Consider the following 21833-nt stretch of genomic DNA (forward strand, 5'->3'; position numbering starts at 1 on the left):
GTGTTGCCATCCGGTTTCACCAGTCCTCAGTCAAATCGTCCAACCCATGCTAGCATGGAAAGCGGACGTTAAACGATGATGATGATGATATCACATAAGTCTGTTTTATTTAAATAATAGCTTATAGATTAACCAGAGATATAGGCAGAGGCACAGATGTGTGGTTTAGAAGCTTGCTTTGCAACTACATAGTTTTGGGCTTGGTTCCACCATGTGGCACCTTAGGTAAGGGTCTTCTACTAAATTCCCTAGCTTACCAATGCCTTGTGAGCGAATTTGGTGGATGGAAACTGTGTGGAAGCCCATTGTCATCATAGGTTGGACGGTTTGACTGAGGACTGGCAAACCAGAAGGCTGTACCAGGCTCCAATCTCTGATCTGGCAAGGTTTCTACAGCTGGATGCCCTTCCTAATGCTAACCACCCCGAGACATAACTTAGTATGTTCTTTGATTAATTTTAAGCCTTCAGTTATATATATATATACACACACACACATGCATTTAGGTAGGCATGGCTGTGTGGTTAAGAAGTTTGTTTTGGTCAACTATGTAGACACTGACAGCTGGTGCCCTCTACTTTAGCGGCTGGTTGATCAATATCTCATGAAATTTGGTAAACATAAACTAGCAGTCTGTCACATAAATACATGTGTGCACTGAGTGTGTGTTCTTGTCTTAACAGGTGTAGGCTGATTGTAAACAAATGTGATACTACTTATACAAATAGTGTTATTTATTCACAGTACACTATGCAAACATATCCAGGCTGTTTGTTTGATAACCTGGGGTATTATTGTCTTGCATGGAAATGGGTGAGGGTTAGCATCAAGAAAGGCATCTGCCTGAAGAAAATTTTAACCCAACATAGACTCGTCTGATCTCTGTAAGGATGGAAAAGTAAATGGTGAAATGGTGATGTGTCTGTATGTCATTTGTTTACTTTTATGTCTGCTTTTCCCTGGGTGATATTCTGTGTTTGAGAAGTCCTGTCCCTCATGCTGGTGACACGTAAAAAGCACCCTACAAATGTTGGGCAATATGCTGTGCTTGAGAAGCACCCAGCATACTCTGTAAAGTGGGTGGTGTTAGGAAAGGTATCTTGCCACAACAGACAACTGGAGTCTGGGCAGCTCTCTGACTGGCCAGCACCATGTCAAACCATCTAACCCATGCCAGCATGGAAAAACAGACATTAAAGATACATTGCTTAAATTGCCACTGAGTTTAGCAGTATTGGATAGACCAATTTACATATCAAACACATTGCTGGCAACTGGTACATACATATCAATTGTTGGTAGGGACTCTGTATTTCATTTTGCAATTATAATATACTCTTATGTCAATGTATATATTGGGGTTCGTAGTCTTGCAAGCTGCATAGTGACCTCACTTGTGCTGGTGATATGAAAAAGCATCCAGTTCACAATGTAAAGTGGTTGATGTTAAGAAAGGCATCCAGCTGTAGAAATCATGCCGTAGCAGACGTTTGGATGCAATGCAGTCCTTGGACTCATCAGATCCTGTCAAACTGTTCAATCTGTGCCAGCATGGAACATGGGACTTTTATTGATTCCTTGATTTGATTAACCGTTCTCTTCTTTTTAATTCTTTCAGTCAGTGCTGGTCAAAACAAGCAACACGCTGCCAACATTAATGCAAACAAGCTCGACCAAGAAACTGAGGAGTTGCACATCAGTAAAGTTAGCATTGATGTGTCTCGGCTCATTCAACAATGTCGACAAAGGTGTAACATGACCCAAAAGGAACTGGCCACTGTAAGCTATCCATATTTTCATTTTTCTTTCTCTTTAGTTGCTGTTGTTGTCTAGTCCTAGCTGGTCCCTGACTGAAAACAACTTTGATAAAAAGGTTTCTACCTCTGGACACCCTTCGTATCATTTACTACTTTACAGGGGATACTGGGTGCATTTTACTATGGCATCATGGCTATACAAGGGGTTGCTGAAAAGTTCCTGGCTTTGGGTTAAAGAAAATGCAGGAGGATCTGTTAATTATGATTTTGTTCAACATATTCCCCTCTCTGATTCATACACTTATCGCAGCAGTCCTTCAGTTTTTCTATTAACATTGAAAGGATGAAAAGCAAAGTCAGCCTAGGTGAAATTTGAACTCAGAACATAAGGATAGGCAAAATACCATGAAGCATTTCACCCAGCATGCTAACAATTCTGCCAGCTCTTATTATATAAGAAACTACTACTACAAAAGAAAAATGATGATTATTATTATTATTATTATTTTGTTAAACAACTTTTTCCTGCTTCAAAAGTATTTCTCACTCTTCAACTTAGAATGTAATTTTTTTTTTTTTTTAGAAAATTAACGAGAAACAACAAGTGATTAATGAATATGAATCTGGAAAAGCAGTGCCAAACCAGCAAATTCTTGGTAAATTGGAAAGAGCTTTGGGTAAGTAATTTTTTTTAAATATCTTTTAATTGTTTCAGTCATTGGGTTGCAGCCATGCTGGGGCACTGCCCTCAGAGGCTTTATTAGTTGAACAAATCTCACACACAAATCTATATGCATGCGTTTGTGCGTGGGCATCCGTGTGTGAAGGTGAGTGACTTAGTGGTTAGGGTGTTCAATTCACGGTTGTAAGGTCATGAGTTTGATTCCTGGTGGCACATTGAATCCTTGAGCAAGATGCTTTATTTCACGTTACTTCAGTCCACCCAACTGGCAAAAATAAGTTGTATCTGTAATACTCAAAAGGCCAGCCTTGTTACATTCTGTGTCACACTGAATCTCCCTGAGAAGTACATTAAGGGTACATGTGTCTGTGGAGTGCTCAGCCACTTGCACGTTAACTTCATGAGCAGGTTGTTCTGTTGATCAGATCAACTTGAACCCTCGTTGTTGTACAGATGGAAAAGAGGATTTATATATGACAGCCTTCTTTCAGTTTCCATTTACCAAATCCACTCCCAAGACTTTGGTCAACTTGGGGCTATAGCAGAAGACTCTTGCCCAAGGTGTCATACAAGTGGGACAGAACCTGAAACCAAATGGTTGGGAAGCAAGCTTCTTACCACATGGCCATGCCTGCATCTAATGATTTAAAATTATTAATATAAGTGATTTCAATGTTCGAATTTTTCTTTTTTGTGTGTGTTTTTCCCAATATATCTATATAACAAGTTATTTTCAATATTTTACAGGCACAAAATTGCGTGGCAAAGACAAGGGTAAACCATTTACCAAAAAGTAGCAGCAGTTCCCCTCTTGTACACCTGCCATCACTGTTGATTTTTTTTTTTATTTTAAACTAAGTGGTGTATTTTTTTTTATTTATTTTTTTTTTGAAATCTTCAAGATTAAGTCAGGTTGTTGCATTTATTCCTTGTGGCAATACTCTCTTTTTTTTTTAAAAGTAAAAAAAAGAATGCCAAGTTATGTTTGTGATTACAGTCTGAAATATCTATTGCTTGGATAAAAAATAATAGCAGCTGAAAACTAATTCCTTCACTTTGCAATGATCTCTTTTTTTTTTTTTTTTTTTTTTTTCTCCACTTGGCGTGATTGGACATTTACCAATATTTTTTTTTTTTTCGCTGCTCTAATTAAACACAGCTAGAAATTTTTGACAAAAAAAATTTTAATGCTAATTATAATAATAAAAGAAAAACAGAAATGTAAATGAACTTTTAAGGAAAAATAAATACTTTTTTAAAAATAAATTTATTATAAATTTATTCATTTTTCCAAATGTTTTAATTTTTCTCACTTGTTAGCTGTTGAGACACAACATCCTTCAAAACTTCCATGCCTCCTGAAATTTGCCACCAGTACATCTGATGCCCGCCTCCTACTTTTTTCTTCCTTCTTTTTTTTCTTTTAAGACTTTTTCACTGTTCACTACCTGTGCATATTCTATGTACTGTTCATGCAATTTTGATTACATTTTTTGATGAGTTCTAGTGCACCTATGCATTGTATACAATAAGTTCGTTATTATTATTATTATTATTTCAGCTGCCTTAATAGTTGGCATCCTTTGAAGGCCAAGAGTAGCAAGGGCACTTTTGTTTTGCTATGCATGCTAAAATTATCACCACATTTATTCCATTTTAGATGGAGAGTACTTTCTGTAGTGTATGGGCTGTACCCATCAAGGTTATCTTTTGTAGTTCGCGGAGATTGGAGTTACCAAACAATGACACACACACACACACACACACATATATGACAGGTTTCTTTCAGTTTCAATCTACCAAATCTAGTCTCACTGTGTGGTACCTTGGGCAAGTGTCTTCTACTATAGACTTGGGCCAACCAAAGCCTTGTGAGTGGATTTAATAGACAGAAACTGAAAGAAGCCTGTTGTATATATACATATGTGTGTCTGTGTTGTCTTCCATCACCACTTGACTACTGGTGTTTTTATGTCCTCGTAACTTCACAGTTCAGCAAGAGAATGATGGAATAAGTCCCAGACGTGAATAAAAATAAGTACTGGGGTTGATTCGTCAGACTAAAGTTCTTCAAGGCAGTGCCCCAACATGGCCACAGTCTAATAAGGAAACAGGTAAAAGATAAAAGCTATGTGCATGTGTGTGTGTCTTTTTGTCTTACATTCATGCAAGAGTTGTAAACAAGAGGAGTGGTAAGTAGCTTGTTTACCAACCACATGGTTCTGGGTTCAGTCCCACTGCGTGGCACCTTGGGCAAGTGTCTTCTACTATAGCCTCGGGCCGACCAAAGCCTTGTGAGTGGATTTGGTAGACGGAAACTGAAAGAAGCCCGTTGTATCTATGTATATATATATATGTATGTTTGTGTGTCTGTGTTTGTCCCCCAACATCGCTTGACAACCGATGCTGGTGTGTTTACGTCCCCGTAACTTAGCGGTTCGGCAAAAAGAGACCGATAGAATAAGTACTAGGTTAACAAAGAATAAGTCCTGGGGTCGACTTGCTCGACTAAAGGCGGTGCTCCAGCATGGCTGCAGTCAAATGACTAAAACAAGTAAAAGACTAAAAGTGACACCATCATACAAGCAGTGTCTTTCATTTCCAGTCTCCCAGGTAAACCTGTTCACCAGAATAGAATTGTAATCAAAGTGGATCCATAGATTAAAAAAAATGGTTGAGGACCCCTGCTCTAAGTTATAAAAACTAGCTGCAACCGATGTTATTTACTGTCTTACGGGAACCTTTAGGTTATAGGACCAGACCACACTCTAGTAGGGAAAGGAAAGAAGGAAGTCCTGCACACATTACATTTAAAAGACGGGGTGGTTGTTGTTAGAATGACTTAGTTCATAGGACTGCTCGGTTACAATTGACCTAGGGTTAAAGAACACCAACAATGAAATAATGATTAAATAAATAAATAAAACGAGCTAAAATAAAGGGAAATAACTGCTGTCTGACTATTAGTCCAGCCATTGTGGTCCGTTGAGGCGAAGAAAACTTGTAAAGTGGACAATTTTAAACTGACAAATTATTTGTAGTTCGTTCACGATGGAGGGAAAACTTAGATGAAATACATCTTAAAAATTTTATCTGTTGCAGTCAGAAATTTGTAAGTTTTCAATATAATTTTTAACGAATCCAATGCTAATTTCTGTTTAAGTTGTTACGTCGTCAATGACAACGAAGTCCTTTTCCTTCACGTGTCAGCTCGGAAGTCTCTTCGTTGTCGCTCGGCCCTTTAAAAATAGCCTTAAAATTCCCTCAGATCACACACGTTATCGTCTTTAAACAGGATGGAAACTTTCGACAGTTTCATCTCAGATCAATATTTCGCAGTAGTTATGCCAACGTTTCAATTTCCCCTACCGCCGTATAAGAGAAAATGTCTTGTATACAACACAATTTTTTAATATCTTTTAATCTCTCATTTGTTTCAGTGTTTGGGTTGCGGCCATGCTGGGACACCGCAAATTGACCCCCACTGCTTATTTTCAAACTATGGTATTTCTTCTATCATTTTCTTTCACCTAACTGCAAAGTTCCAGGGATGTAAACAAACCGGCAACGGTTGTTAAGCTGTTGGGGCTTAACACGGATATTGTCCTTTTTATGGCCAGCAACACACACATATCTGTATGAGTATTTGTGTTTATTCCCCAAACTGTTCAACAGCCGGTGTTGGTTTGTTTACATCCATATAGCATAGCAGTTCAGCAAAAAAAAAAAAAGAAAGAACGATAGAATAAGTAGTAATCTTAAAAGCAGAGGTACTGGGGTCAATTTGTTTGACTAAATCCCTCATACATACATACATACATACGTACGTACATACGTATGTATGTATGTATTCTCACACATATCTGTTCTATTCGTGTGTGTGTCAAAATAACATCTCTTGCTATCTCTTCTTTCCTCTTTTTTTCTGTCCCTTTCATATCTTCCTTCTGAGAGTCTCCTTTGTTCTAATTTTCATTCTTACAGACTACCCCTTATGCAAATAGATGAAGATTAATTAAGACTGAATTATTGAGACAAAGAGTAAAATGTAATTGATATAGATTACGTATTTGTTCAGATGTCAATGATTTTCTTTAAAATAACTAAAATCTGTTTTCTGTAATTTTTCAGACGGTTGTTACAGTCTCTGGGTAAAACAACTCAAGAATTCATAACTGTGAAATATTAACAAATGGCTGCTATAAACTCCAGTGACATTTCTCTGTCAGATATTGTCCGAATTGTCTCATCACTGTCTGATATCTGTGCAAGCTCTATAGGTCCTATGTGTGAGAAGACTCTTTTCACAACTTCTACTGGATTGGTGCAGTTTGTCACTAATGGCATTGACATTCTTAATGCTTTGCAGTTTTCCCATCCAGTTGCAAAGTTTGTGGTAAGTTCTCTTCAACATGTACATTCTGTGACGGGAGATGGCAGCAAATTATTTATTCTTTACATCACTGAATTAACACGGTTTGTTGAACTGCGAGTGAACTCTTCTTCTCAGACAAACGGTACTCAGTTCAGAGAAAATATTCGTAGAATATCTCAGGGATTAAGAAACTTTAAGCGTCTAATAATGGAATTTGAGTTCAGAAATCGTTTATCTCCTTTCAGTTCTATCAATTCTTCCAACTTTTTACTAAGCTGTTGCCATCTGAAACAAGTTTGTAAATCAGTTTTATTGAGTTCTTTGTCTGACAAAGAATCAGTTTATTTCTCGTCTCTACTCATTGATTTTCTTAGTTACGGTGTTGAATGTACTGATTCCTTACATCAAGCCATTGACTTTACTATTAAACACTTTGATGTATTAATTCACAAAGATATTGGTCATTGTTACAGTTCTTCAAAGGTTCTACCTGGAATACTCATACCATGTGAAGGAACATTATCCCATGATCTATCATCTTCCAAAGAGGAAATTGTATCAGTCATTTTGCAGAATTTCTTAACATCTGATGAAGATGCAGAAACAACAGAAGCCACGTTTACAATAACAGAGTTTTATGAGTTCAGTTCCTTACTTGCCTTCCAATATCACCAATGTGAGGCCTTCATCAAACAATGTACACTAAACAATGTAAAACTAGTTTGCTGCTGTCATGAGATTCCAAAATTTGCTGAAACTTTGTTCCAGCAACATGGCATTTATACTATTTCTTACTTTCCTGAAGAATTCTGTGAGTATTTTCAAACTGTAGCCAAAAAGCAACCTCTTTCATGTATTAGAGATTCTCTCTGTGATAGTTCACTAGTTTCATTTGGTTTACATAAAAGGATTGTCATAAATGGTTCCACGTATCTTCAAATGACGCTGCTATCTTGCCCACTTTTGGTAAATGTCTCTTCCAGTCTTATACTCACAGCACCAACGTTAGGTATGGTTCACAGCTTATCCCAACAGATCTTTAAATGTTTGAAATCTCTTAGAATGTGCTTCGAAACATTTCAAATTCTGCCATTTGATCATGAAAGTATTACTAATGAAAACCTTACTGTAACAGCGCCAACCCCTTCTTCAAATATCTTTACCATTCCTGCAATGACTTTCCAAACCAAAATGTTGCAATATAGTCAGGAAAGAACTTTTAAGAATATATCTCATGATGATGGTGATGGTGATATTCCATGGGAAATTCTTGGTGATACATTTAGATGTGTCTGCAGGAAAGTCTGTACATCACAAAAATTTAGTCCAATTCAAATTCAGAATTGCTTACCCGAGCCTGATGACATAAAAATGAATAACAATAATTCTGAGGAATTCTACAAAGACGGAAGCTGGTTACCATTATACACAGAGTTTTATATCCTGCATGCTTCACTCCAAGTGGTGATTCAGCTTTTAAATATGGACCAAATAGTCAAAGTGAAAAGCATTAAAAAAAATGTTTGATTTGAAAAATGAGTGCTGACACACTTAACGCAGGGAGGATGACAACTTGAACTAAACAAGACCAGCTGTATCAATGAAGTAAATGTCGAACAATGCAAAAGTCAAATCAGCCAAACAAAAGCAAGGAAGAAAAGGGAAAAAAATTGTTTGAAATGGATTCAAACAATGTGGAGAACGTGACAACTTGAATTAAACAAGACTACACCTGTATGAGGCGAGGAACTAGACAAGACTACGCCTATATTGAGTGATGTAAACAGAACAAGGTAGAAGTCAAACCAACCTAACAAAAGCAAGGGAGATAGTTTAAAGTAAATAATTTTTTTTTTAATTGGATTGACCCAAAAGTGTTTCGATTTTGTATTTGGTTTGCAAGATTCCTGACGTGAAATCGTGTGTTGAAATATATTTAATTGCATCTCAGAACCATCGTTATGCTAATAATAAATACATGCACCGGTTCTATTACATTTCTTTATTTATCAATCGTTAATTGGTTAACCGTTTTAATCAACCAATAGTGCTAAGCATTTTGTCCAACATGCTAATGATTCTGCTAGCTCACTGCCTTATTATTATTATTATTATTAATAATAATAATAATAAATATTATGGTTTCAAATTTTGGCACAGGACTGGCAGTTTTAGGGAGAAGAGATAAGTCAATTACATCAATCCCAGTACTTGAGTGATACTTTATTTTATCAACCCTGAAAGAACATATAATAATAATAATAATAATAATAATAATAGAGGTTTTGATAAATTTTATTCACAAAGTGTGTTTGTAATAAGATAGATCTCTGTTTAATACTTTTTGTCAGAACACTAAAAACATTTGAATAGTCATTTAAACAGAAAAAATAAAAATAATAATCCTTAAAAGAACCTATTTGGTCTTTGAGCACAATTCTACATACTTTTGGGACACAAATTTTCTATATATGACTCCCTTTTAGAATATAAATAACTGAGGAAAGACGACACTCTTTCTTTCCTTTCCCTTGTGTAAGACAACTCCTTGGAATTTCGATTAATGTTGAGCTCACTCGGACAATTGTGTACATTCTCAGAGTCTTTGTGAACACATCTGTGGTCTGATTCCAGCTGGGTACTTTCACATTTCTCGTGGCTATAATTGACAGCTTCCTAGATGACAAGAAGAAAGAAAAAAAATTTGTCAAATATTTTGTCAGGTCAAACAGAACTTTCATTAATAAGATAACAGGATAACACTGTAAGAAGGATAGAAAGGGAGGAGAACGAGAAGAAATAAAATAGAATGAAATGAAATAAAACAGGATAAGATACAATAAAGTGGGGGAAATGAAATGAAATAAAGTATAAAGCCTGTCATGAAATGCATATTGTAGCTGGGTTTTCATCCAACAACCATTTAACTAAAAAAATTCAAGTATTCTATCAAACAGTTTCATCAAACAACTATTTCCTGATATCTTGGTCATGCCTAGTTGTTTGTCCAACAATTTGAGCTTGGATACAAAACACCATCACACACAATCAAGCATTCTACCAAAGAGTTTCATCAAACAGCCATTTCCTCTAACATACATTAATAAATGTAAGTGTACGTACTTGAATTACATCATGGCTACGTTGATACTGGAGAATAGAGAGAAATAAATGCCAAATGGAAAATTCTGGCCATAGAACATTCAAGAAGGATAAACAGCTGAAACTGCTCTGAAATTAGAAAAAAAAAAACTGAATCAGAAAATATCATCCTCATCTTTATTCTTATTTGGCTTTTCATGCTTTTTGGGTTTGATAAAATACAGAACCATTAGGTGAAACAAACACTGCAGCAAGGTGGGTGGGTAGGTGGGTGTATGGATTGATTGTAGGTAAACGAGGTTACTTACCTGCCAAGCAAGGAAGCCACTGAGTCTCACTTCACCAGATGTTCGCACTACAAGATCAGGGTTGGGAGATCTGCCACTGTACATGCAGTTTTGGAGAACCTCTTCATCAATATCACTGCATCAAAGATAGAAATATTTGTAACAACCACGCAAAAAACGTTGACAACACAACAGTTTCATATGGAATTCTTTAAAAACTTGAAAAGTAAACATGACAACTGTATTGGACTTGACTGGATTACTTCTGTTCAGTCCATTGAAGGTTGGAGGCCTCAGCATGGTCTTTCCACCAACCACAATCTGATGGCTTAGTGGTTAGGGCATTTGGCTCACAACTGTAAGGTGATGAGTTCAATTCCTGGTGACATGTTGTGTCCTTGAGTAAGACACTTTATTTCACATTGCTTCAGTCCACTCAGCTGGCAAAAATGAGTAGTCTCTGTATTTCAAAGGGGCCAGCCCTGTCACACCCTGTGTCATGCTTAATCTTCATGAGAACTACGTTAAGGGTACACATGTCTGTGGAGTGCTCAGCCACTTGCACGTTAATTTCACGAGCAAGCTGTTCCGTCGACCGTATCAGCTGTCACCCCTGTCGTCGTAACCGACGGACTGCTCCATATAATATATACCTTACCTTGTTTTGATCAGTCCTAGCTGCACAGCTTCAGTCACTTCCTTCAAAACACAAGTTATTTCCTCTTGGGAGGAGTAAGCAATACAGATGTTCAAAATGTTCCTGCAAAATTCAATGTTAGATTCTTGGTTACAATTATTTACAAGTAGTTCAAAAGCAAGCTTCTTACCACACAGCCACGCCTACCTCTATGTTCCAAAAGTTTTCAATGCCCCACAAAAATTTTAGTGGGTACACTTGCCCCCTTTGTTCCTGAGCATATAAATAACAAACCATTGAAGGAACTCTGTATAGTGGTTGATCTGCTAGAAACAGCAGCCGAATCCTGTTAAATCACCTCCTAACGTCTTTAAAAAGAAAGAGCATATAGAAAAGTAGATAGGATGGTCATGGCTAGAACACCTTCAATCCAATTTCTGAAGAACCAGGGCTGATTTGGGGTTAAACAACAAGCGTCAGTGGTTGTTCAGCCTGGTAAAAATCGCAGCCAAATCCCTCTCAGATCAAACTCCCACCATCTCCAACAACAACAACAGAATGTCAGTCATATGAACTTCGATGTGGTCTCTCAGCGTACTAGAAATAGCAGCCAAATCACTCCCCGAGTTTTAAAATGACAGTCAAAGCTAGAACTGTTTTGATCCTATAGTTGCGGGTATGAAGATGTGATTAAGAAGCTCACTTTGCAAACCATTTAGTTTCGGGTTCAATCTGACTGTGCGGTACCCTGGGCAAGCGTCTTTTACTATAACCCAGGACCAACCAATGCCTTGTAAGTGAATTTGATAAAAGGAAGAATGTGGAAGTCCGTCGTGTGTGTGTCTTTTTGTTCACTACCACTGCGTGACAACCGGTGTTGGTGTTTTTACGTTCATGTAACTTAGAGGATCGGCAACAGACGGATAGAATAAATACCAGTCTTAAAATAGATTCTCGCAGTTTTATTAACAGATAAAAGATATGTAATAATTAAATCATATTTATGCACTTTATCGAGTTTTGCTACGCGCAAAGGTTCCCCGACTCCGTGGTGCAAATAATGTTAGGGGACGCTGCCCTTAGGAGCGGGCCCGACGCAAGGAACTGAACAACAGCATAAGTAGTAGTAGTGGCGGTGGTAGCAGTAATAATAATAATAATAATAATAATAATAATAGCGGTGAAAAGTCGGCAAGCAACCATCGCTTATTTCCCTTCATTACACACAAAAGAAAGCAGGAGCAGCCTCTCTTATCTCCCTTCATCTCCACAGGAATGGTAAGATATCGGGGCAAGTGCGACAAGAGACGACAAAACACCAACCCTCCCTACCACGTCTCTTTCGAACTCTACGAATAATCTATTCCTATAGGCGTTTAAAAAATCACTACTCAATCACAATTAGGTGGAACAATCGACAATTAAAGCAACAGTACAATTATCTTCGAACGTTTGTACGGTAACATTATGCAAATAAGATGCAACTATAATTTTATCTACGCCGTATACTCCAAGTATATAAATAAGTGGCAGAGTAGTTATAGTCGAGGTCCGCGGTTACAGGTATTGATAACGTTCATTCTCCCTTTTCTCATTAGGAAGTGCGCGACTCAGTCTATCACCTTTATACAGTCTAGGCCTGTCGATCTTGCTAAGTTGATCCCGAATCCACCATTCGGTCTCTTTAACTTAAACCAATGACCCTGTAGCGAACTTGACCTTACTTTTTGTTTGTTTTTGTTCCATTTTCTCCATCAGATGAAACCGCTTCAAATTTTCGGTTTTGCGCATTCGTTCAAATTCTTCAGATTATTTTTCATTTGTAGCATATGAAACCAGATGGTGATGGGGATACGTGGAGGCCTTCATCACTATCAACAAAGGAGGACTTTAACGCGGTCGTAAAATCGTCATAAAAACATGGTTGGATTGCATTTGATCGTAGGGCTGTTGACTCAGGGCTGACCTGGGGTTACACAACAGCAAAGGACATTGAACTAATGAAGCAGCTTCTTCGGGTTCGCTCAATCTGCTAGAAATAGCAGCGAAATTTCCCTCAAATTGCATTCTAACGTCTTTAGAAAAAGATAGTGAATAAGATGTAATCCTGGCGAATATCTCTTATCTTTTACTCGTTTTACTTGTTGGACTGCGGCCATGATGCAGCATCATCTTGAAGGGTTTTAGTTGAACAAATCGACTCCAGTACTTATGTAAATTCTGGCAATGATTCTGTCGGGTTTTTTTTGCTGCCAACCTACCTACGAGGACATGAACAAACCAGCAACGGTCGTTTGTGTGCGTGAAACAAACACAAACACATTATATGTATCATTTAGCCAAATTGCCACGCGGTGGGGCTGAACCCGAAACCATGTGGTTGGGAAGCAAGCTTCTTAACCACATAGCCATGTCTGCGCATATATCTAAAAGAAAATGTGACACGTCGGTCTCGAATGGAACTTCTGATCATAGGTTGGCTGGATAAGGATGAGACCGAAGTGTCTGAACAACAACAACAACGGTAATGAAACCAAGGAAGTCTCTACGTAGTCATTCGACTGCCTGCTAGAAGTAGCAGCCAAATGTCTCTCAAATCGTAATCTTTTGTCTTAGAAAAGAAAGATAGGTCGGATAATGAGTTACTGAGTTGATCGTGTCGAAGAAAAATAAAGAACCACTATGTTGTCTTTCGATATGTTAAATAGCAGTCAAATCTCAGTCAGTTCACACAATACTATATATATAGATGATGATGATGTATATATTTTAATGATACGTTAGATAGTTCTAGAAATTACGAAGTATGAACTTATTGTTAAAACATACTTGCATAGATAAATATTCCGCTTTAAAATATAAGTCCAAAACAGAAGAATATATAATCATGAGTGAAAAAAGAAAAATAGGACATTAATTCGACACTCAGTGCGTCAATCGATCGCACACCATAAAGGTCAGCGGAACTTACAGAAACAAGCCAACACGCTCGCGGCATTACCTTATACTCTTCCCATTCTTTAATCATCATGTTTTCTCATTCCATCCAATTCTCATACACTTTTGCCATCTCCATCCAGTCTCCCTTTCTCTTCTTTTACACTCAAGGCGCTAATCACTTTTTTTTATTGCCTTTTCTAGCTCCAAACCTGTTTCTTCCACTTTTCATTTCTTTGTAGTGTCATTTGAAATAATATAAAAAACATTTTTATTGTAGTGTTCTCCCTGTCATAACAGAGTGACTGACAGAATTATGGCATTAATTGTTGATTAATTGTTGATTAGTGATTGAGATATTGCTTACCTGGAATTGTTTTTGAAAATTGTGACAATTTCAGCAATATTCTCTCGGATATCTTTTGGAAGCAAACTCAGATTACCAAACACTCGAATACACACTTCATTCTTCAATAATTCCTCTCTGAAATTAAATTAATAAACATTATTTACATTTGATGGATATTTGTCCTCATCTTGTTTGTTGTTAACACGTTTCGGCTGATGTACTCTCCAGCCTTCATCAGGTGTCTTGGGGAAATTTCGAAGCTGGGTCCTCATTGATCAGGTATTTTTCAATATTATCATTATTATACAGGTCACTGCCTGGAACCGAACTCGGTTACACTTGATTACACTTCCACAACAGACAAAATATTTTAATAATTATAATTATACAATTTGTAATGATATTTAATCTTAAAATTATAATAGGATTTTTTAAGCATCAAATAGTTAGGAAGGTCCAACTGAGTAGAATAGGAACCAAAGGGGTCCATAGATTAAAAATGGTTGAGAAACATTGGATTAAGGTTTGGGTTTGGGGTATGAAGACCTTGGATACAAGGGTGAAGAGAAGAGGAGAGAAGAATGTCTGAAGGTGGCATGAGTTCAACCAACTCTGAGGAGCAGAAGCCATTACAAAAACTCAAATTTTAGGTAACAATATAATTACATTACTTACTTCTCTTGCAGAAGACGTTTGAACCTTTCTCGTGCTAGACCCATCAAACAATCCACCTCCTCCTTCGACCGTTTGAAGTTATCAATGCTGAAGGCATAAACAGTAACTTCAGTGATTCCAAGATTGTGGCACCAGTTCAGCACCTGCAGAAAAGAAGAATGCCAGACATTTAATGTTTTGGTTGCTTGTAAGTAGGAAATGTGGCCTCCATCACCAACCCCATTGGTAGTATTGGGTTGCCAAATAATTTTTTTCAATTCTTTGCAGTGTCATTTGAAATAATATAAAATAAAGCATTTTTATTGCAGTGTTTTATGGGTTTTGTAGCTCTCTTCTTCTTCTATAACTTTTGTTAATTGCTTTTGAAATTTGGATAAGATTTACTTGTTTTCAGAAATGTCACAATGGAGTGCCAAATGGAGAAAAAAAAAAATCAGTATTTTCGGCACCTGCTTCTTTTTGTTTTCAACGAAGGAACCAAAGTTGCCAAAGCCATTTGAGACATTTGTGCTGAGTGGGATGAGCTACTCAACCTGAAGGAAATTCTAACTGGGCCCCAACTGCAAGGTTATGTTCTGCTTATCTTGATATGAGATCACTATGTCACGCACATACGGTTGTGATGCATGTGCCTGGTGTACCTTTATCAGACGGGTAGTTATGATGGGTGTACTGGACTTTGTATATTTGTACCCCAGTGTCACTTTGATGGCATGCTCTGCTGGCCCACTCGATAATAATAATTATGATAATACTCTTTTTTTAAGTGGGCCCTGCCTTGTGTTAATATCCTCTCAATTCTGGAGCTGACAGGATTATCCAGATAAAAGGCAAAGTCAACCGCAGTGGAATTTGTATGTGAAATACCGCTAAGTATTTTGCCTGGTGTGCTAACGATTCTGCCAGCTCACCACCTTAATAATAATAATAATAATAATAATAATAATAATAATAATAATAATAATAATAATAATGATGATGACGATAATAATAATAATGATAATTATTTAAAATTTTTGCCACAAGGGCAGCTTGGGGGAGGTGGAGATGTGTTGATTACATCGACCCTAGTGTTCAACTGGTACTTATTTTATTGACCCCCGGAAAAATGAAAGGCAAAGTTGACCTTGGCAGAATTTGAACTCAGAACGTAGCGACAGGTGAAATACCGCTAAGCATTTTGGTCAGCATGCTAACGGTTCTGCCAGCTCACCACCTTAATAATAATAATAATAATAATGATAATAACAAAGAAGAAGAAGAGTAACTGTAGTGGTAGTGGTGGTAGTAGTAGTAAGCAAGGCCTCAATATCTTTGTAATGTTACCTCAGTAAGTGCAATAAATCCTTTGATATGTCCCTGCGATTGGTCTATTGAATTCTTGCTGGCAAAACGCCGGTTGCCATCCATGATGAAGGCCACATGTTTCGGCATGGGGCCAGTCTTTATTATTTGTGCACAGATACCTTGCAGCCATGACAACTCTTTCTTCTTAGGGATCCAAGACAAATCCATCTTGTTTAATTTGGTTCTGGAGGAAAAGGGTGAGAAAAAAAAAAAAAAGAAAATATACATTTTAGTTAATATCTGGATTTTACATCTGATGGACTGTAATAAAATAAATACCTCACAATCACAACACATCACAGCAGGTTGCAAAGCGAGATTCTTAATCACACAGTCATGCCTGCGCTTAGAGTGATATTAAAACATTGATGCTTTAATTTTTTTATATCTTTGAAATGAAAAACAAAAAACAAAACAAAATTACAATTTATTTAGTTAAAATTTTTCCAATGAAAATTCGTGAAGAGAAAAAAACAAAGCGACTCGTTACAATAATTATCTCCCTTGCTCTACATCTCCAGCTGATGACCTTTCTTCGTAGGTTATTCACCTCATCTTTTACGGTGCATATTGACAATATGGTTGTGGAGTAAGAAGCTGGCTTCCCAACCACATGCTTCCGGGTTCAGTTCCACGGGCAAGTGTTTTCTACTACAGCCCAGGGCTGACCAAAGGCTTGTGAGTGGATTTGGTTGACGGAAACTGAAAGAAGCCCGTTGTATATATATATATATATACATATATATATGTGCGTGTGTGTATGTATTTATTTATTTATGTGTGTTTATCTTCCTCCCAACGCTCGACAACCGGTGTTTACGTCCCCGTGACTTAGCGGTCCGGTGCAAAGAACAATTGAATAAATAGCAGGTTTTGGAAAAAGTTAAATGCTGGGTCGACTCGTTCAACCAAAAAATCCCTTCAAGATGGTGCTCAAAGCATGGCCTCAACCCATTGACTGAAACAAGTACAAGATAAAAGATATCGGCACTATCACGCTATTAGATGTCTAATAGCGTGATAGTGCCAAGATATCTTTACATTTTGATACCTGATCATCGCCATGTGTTTTATCCCTGGATATTCACAGTCCTAAACTGGATTTGAAATAACAATTTTTCTTTCAAAACTAAAATTATCCATAAACGAAGTAGTTCCAACCATGTCCATCCCACCTTAAAAAAAGAAAAAATCTAGAACTAAATCGTCTAAAGTGTCCAAAAGCCGCTATATATATATATATATATATATATATATATATCGATCGTTTGTAGAAAAACATAAATCCGGATAAGAAGCACACTCTAAGATGTAGAGCATGTTTTGAAGTGGTCTTTGGCCAACAGGTTTGGGGGTCTGACGATACGCCGTAAGGCCAAACGCTTTATGGACGGGAAACCTAAGGTAACCTCATAAACCGGCCTCCCCCATTATAACACACACACCCATGCATCGAGTTCTAGTTGTTTGTCAACATACATATAGCTGAAATTCTTTAAACGAATACAAGTACACATTTTGTTGTGAGCATCTACAAATATAAACATGTAAAAAGTAATGATGTACGCATAGACATGTTCACACTGAACATAAATGCAGGCGCATACATCTACATACATACGCAACCCCAACTCTACCACTTATTTAGAAACCCAGGGAACTTTCTTAACTTAATTTTGTCGCATTGTTAACTCCATAAAGAACTTAATTTTTAACAAATACACGCAACATGGTACGTACATTTACATGGCATATTACACACACACACACATTAAAACCCTCAATGGAAAAAAACAAAATCACTAAGATAGAGAAAACTATTGCATCCCACCAAGGGTCCAAGTACAGGTTAAACCTTACACGTTGACATATTTTAAGGAAACATTGTCTTTCTTTGGCCTCCCCAACTTACTAATAGTACAGATCTGTTGTTCAAAGTATCCGGATTAAAAGATATTTTATTAACGATATTGTTGCTGTAGTTTATCCTACATACCCCCATCAACCTTGATCATGCAAGCTTAGAATCAAAAGTATTCCAGCCGTGACCTCACCATTGCTTTAAGGATTATAAATTCTACATGTTCTGCTCTCCTTCATACGAGACCACAGGCTGTGATCTGAGTGATTTGACTGCTATTTCTAACAGGATGAAACGACCACATGAAGGCTACATCGTTAACGCGTTTTATTTATTTTACATTTTTGATAAAAACTATGTTTAGATTAAAGTGTATTACAAACTGAGGTGTGTGTATGTATACACGCTGGAGTATATAAACCAAGGTGTATATAGACGTTGATGTAGCCGAAAGATACATAAACAAAATGGATCGAAGATCGAACGAGAGGATTCCTATTGTTATGGTTGTTTAGCTGGAAATCAGCCCCGATGAGCCAAGTTTATAATCAAAGACATTCCAGTCGTGTCATCCCGTTTTATTATTATTATTATTATTCAAATACTGCATTGAAGACTAAATTATCCGATGCTTTCTTCCATATTTTTCAAAGACGGAAGCATGTGATTCGACGTAGATTTCGCTGTTATGCTGCTATTTCTAGCACGTCTAGCGACTACTTGGCTCGGGTGAAAGTTTGGTCGTTCTCGATTTATAATTACATGTCGTTCTGTGTTAATAAATACAAACACGAAAGAAGATACATACAAATGGCACTGATAAAAGAAGCGTTAACGAAACGAGCGCGAGTATGACACGTCGCAGTCATATTCCCCAACCTTTATACATTAAAGAGAATCCACGTTGGGAAGGAACGAGAGTAAACGATAGATAGATAGATTGTAAATGAGTGCTACTTACTTTGTTTTTAAATGCTACTACAAACGAATTTAAGAAAGTGATATCGATTTAGGTAATCACATTTAGTTGGTTAGATTTGGTGAGGAATTCCAAGAAAGACTTGGGGAGTGAATGGAAGAAAAAGACAGAGAGTGAGAGAGAGGTTAAAATAGAGTGACAGATTAAACTGGTACAAGAAACGATAGATAGATAGACAGACAGATAGATAAAGAGAGTGAGGGCAAGAAAGAAAGAGAGATATAAAAGACAGGATCAACCGGTGGAAGAGACAGACTAAATAGAGAGTGAAAGAGACAGAGGGGAGAGAGAGAAAGATGATAGATAGATAGACAGAAGAGTTGAGCTGAGACTCTATGGAAGATAAAGTAATATCTATATATAAATAACATAAACGTCAGTTTTAAACTGTTGGTAGTTGACACAAATTATCGTTTAGTATAACATAACTGTACTGGAAGAGAACACACACGCAAAGTCAGAAAGACTGTCAGGCAGAAAGATTGGTGTATGAACAGCGTTAAAACCATTTCAATTGGGTGACTTAAGGAGATCTTAAAGATTCAGCAGTAAAAGATAAGAAGAAGTGGGTTGGGTAGTCGTGATCCCTATTCTTATTTCTTTATTGCTCACAAGGGGCTAAACATAGAGGGGACAAACAAGGACAGACAAAGGGATTAAGTCGATTACATCGACCCCAGTGCGTATCTGTTACTTACTTAATCGACCCCGAAAGGATGAAAGGCAAAGTCGACCTCGGCGGAATTTGAACTCAGAACGTAGTAGCAGACGAAATACCGCTAAGCATTTCGTCCGGCGTGCTAACGTTTCTTCCAGCTCGCCGATCAAAAAACCTGTTGGCCCAACACTTCCTCCATATCTTTAAGAGATCTTGGGCCAACAGGTTTTGGGATCTGACAATACACCATAAAGCAAAACCCTTTACGGACGGGAAACCTAAGGTAATCCCATAAACCGGCTTTCCCCATTTTTAATATATGTATATGTATATATATTTATGTGTCTCTGTGTCTGTGTTTGTCCTCCTCCCACGATCGCTTGACAACTGATGGTGTGTTTATGTCCTCGTAGCTAAGCAGTTCAGCAAAAAGAGATAAATAGAATAAGTCCTGGGATTAATTTCTTTGACTAAAACCCTTTAAAGCAGTGCTCCAGCATGGCAGCAGTCAAATCGCTGAAACAAGTAAAAGAATACACGCATATATAACACACACACACACACACAAATCAAATTTGGTGATGACTTAGTAACTGTCAAAAGTAAATAAATAAAAGAGAAATACATAAATTAGAAAATAGAGTTATCGTGTTCGTCTATTGGTAATTAATGAAGAAAATGATTCCAAACAAATGTCAGCATATGTCACCTGAACAGGCTCCAGCCTATACAACAGGAATGAAATGATTGGACACAACTGTTAGGACATTCAACCTGTTTTGGTACTGGAGGCAGACTCACCCTCACACACAAGCATGTGTGCACAGCAGTATATATAGAGAGAGAGGGAGAGAGAGAGAGAGGATGGGAGAGAAATTGACATCAAACATACATATAAACAGAGATACTCAAACGTATGAACAGAGAGAGAGAGAGAGAGAGAGAGCAATATTGGTTTCAAATTTTGGCACAAGGCCAGTGCAGTTGACCCCAGTGCTCAATTGGTACTTATTTTATCGTCCCTGAAAGAATTAATGGCAAAGTCTACCCTGACGGAATTCGAACTCAGGACGTAAAGAGGTGCGAAATGTTGCAAAGCATTTTGCCAGGTGTGTTAACAATTCTGTCAGCTTGATACCATAGAAGGAGAAAAATATTAATTTCAAATTTTGGCACAAGGCCAGCAATTTTAGGGGTAGGGGTAAGTTGATTACAGCGACTCCAATGCTCCACAGGTATTTATTTTGTCGACTCTGAAAGGATGAAAGCAAAGTTGACCTCAGCGGAATTTGATCTCAAAAACGTAAAGAGGTATGAATGCATCTAAGCATTTTGCTCAGCGTGCAACCCCCTTGAGTATTGTGTAGGGCAACTCCTTTAAGTATTGTGTAGACAAACACACATATTTATATATGATGGACTTCTTTCATTTTCCGTCTACCAAATCCACGGCCCAAGGCTATATATAGTAGAAGACACTTATCCGAGGTGTCATGCAGTGAGTTTGATTCCTGAATCGGGCTGCGTGTTGTATTCTTGAGCAAGACACTTTATCTCACATTGCTCCAGTTCACTCAGCTGTAGAAATGAGTTGTGATGTCACTGGTGCCAAGCTGTATTGGCCCCTTTGCCTTTCCCTTGGATAACAAGGGTACCATGGAGAAAGGAGGCTGGTATGCATGGTTGACTGCTAGTCTTCCCTAAAACAACCTTACCTGGACTTGTGCTTCGGAGGGGAACTTTCTAGGTGCAATTCCATAGACATTCATGCCTGAAAGGGCTCTCTACCATTTTATCAAGGAAATAGACAGGCTAAGTGTATGGAGACAGAAGGACGTGACTCTGGCTCAATAGCCAGGGTCTGTGGTGCTGCCACGTAAAAAGAAACCTGTACACTCTGTGAAGTAGCTGGCATTAGGAAGGGCATACAGCTGTAGAAACCATGCCAAAGCAGAAAATTGAAGCCCGGTGCAGCACTGGTTTTTCAACTCATGTTAAACTGTCCAACTTATAATCACCATAGAAAACGGATGTTAAATGATGATGTATATGTAAAAATTATAATATATATATTTATATACATATAAAATATATAACAAGTCTATATATATATTTATATTAAATATACTAAATCTTATATATTGTATGTGTGTGTATATATATATATATATATATACATATATATAT

The 21833-nt window shown here is 37.4% G+C and overlaps 3 protein-coding genes across 9 annotated transcripts in view; 2 read left to right on the forward strand and 1 right to left on the reverse strand.

The window, feature by feature from the left end:
• Positions 1 to 3705, forward strand: part of LOC106875264 (endothelial differentiation-related factor 1) — a 6863-nt gene extending 3158 nt beyond the window's left edge. The window contains exons 3-5 of the mRNA XM_014923380.2: positions 1619 to 1779; positions 2341 to 2434; positions 3187 to 3705. Coding sequence (XP_014778866.1) covers positions 1619 to 1779; positions 2341 to 2434; positions 3187 to 3236 — 305 coding nt within the window. The 3' untranslated portion in view covers positions 3237 to 3705. The remainder of the gene's footprint in view (positions 1 to 1618; positions 1780 to 2340; positions 2435 to 3186) is intronic.
• Positions 3706 to 3782: 77 nt separating this feature from the next.
• On the forward strand, positions 3783 to 8802 carry LOC106874925 (Bardet-Biedl syndrome 10 protein). Of its 3 annotated transcripts, none has more exons than XM_014922873.2 (2): positions 3783 to 5551; positions 6571 to 8802. In XM_014922873.2, exon 2 carries the CDS (start codon positions 6632 to 6634, stop codon positions 8339 to 8341), a length of 1710 nt encoding a protein of 569 aa, XP_014778359.1. In that variant the 5' UTR covers positions 3783 to 5551; positions 6571 to 6631; the 3' UTR covers positions 8342 to 8802. The 3 variants fall into 3 exon arrangements, with proteins under 3 accessions (XP_014778359.1, XP_014778437.1, XP_014778513.1); XM_014922951.2 differs by lacking the exon at positions 3783 to 5551 and adding an exon at positions 5615 to 5831; XM_014923027.2 differs by lacking the exon at positions 3783 to 5551 and adding an exon at positions 5615 to 5777.
• Positions 8803 to 9093: 291 nt separating this feature from the next.
• LOC106875357 (dehydrodolichyl diphosphate synthase complex subunit DHDDS) overlaps positions 9094 to 21833 on the reverse strand; it is a 15749-nt gene continuing 3009 nt past the window's right edge. For 2 of the 5 annotated variants that reach the window (XM_014923653.2, XM_014923577.2), the window contains exons 2-8: positions 16128 to 16332; positions 14802 to 14944; positions 14145 to 14261; positions 10862 to 10963; positions 10225 to 10339; positions 9938 to 10045; positions 9094 to 9490 (exon numbers count right to left, since the gene is read on the reverse strand). In XM_014923653.2, coding sequence (XP_014779139.1) covers positions 9254 to 9490; positions 9938 to 10045; positions 10225 to 10339; positions 10862 to 10963; positions 14145 to 14261; positions 14802 to 14944; positions 16128 to 16316 — 1011 coding nt within the window. In that variant the 5' untranslated portion in view covers positions 16317 to 16332 and the 3' untranslated portion in view covers positions 9094 to 9253. Of the gene's footprint in view, positions 9491 to 9937; positions 10046 to 10224; positions 10340 to 10861; positions 10964 to 14144; positions 14262 to 14801; positions 14945 to 16127; positions 16333 to 16572; positions 16592 to 18970; positions 19350 to 20355; positions 20433 to 21833 lie in introns of those variants that run through there. The other 3 variants (XM_014923731.2, XM_014923490.2, XM_014923808.2) reach the window with 3 other exon arrangements.

Source organism: Octopus bimaculoides, chromosome 21 (genome assembly GCF_001194135.2).
Source record: "Octopus bimaculoides isolate UCB-OBI-ISO-001 chromosome 21, ASM119413v2, whole genome shotgun sequence".
NCBI classification, from domain to species: Eukaryota; Metazoa; Mollusca; class Cephalopoda; order Octopoda; family Octopodidae; genus Octopus; species Octopus bimaculoides.

Coding starts and splice junctions, on each gene's coding strand:
- LOC106874925 (XM_014922873.2), top strand. CDS start 6,632: ATGGCTGCTATAAACTCCAGTGACATTTCTCTGTCAGATATTGTCCGA.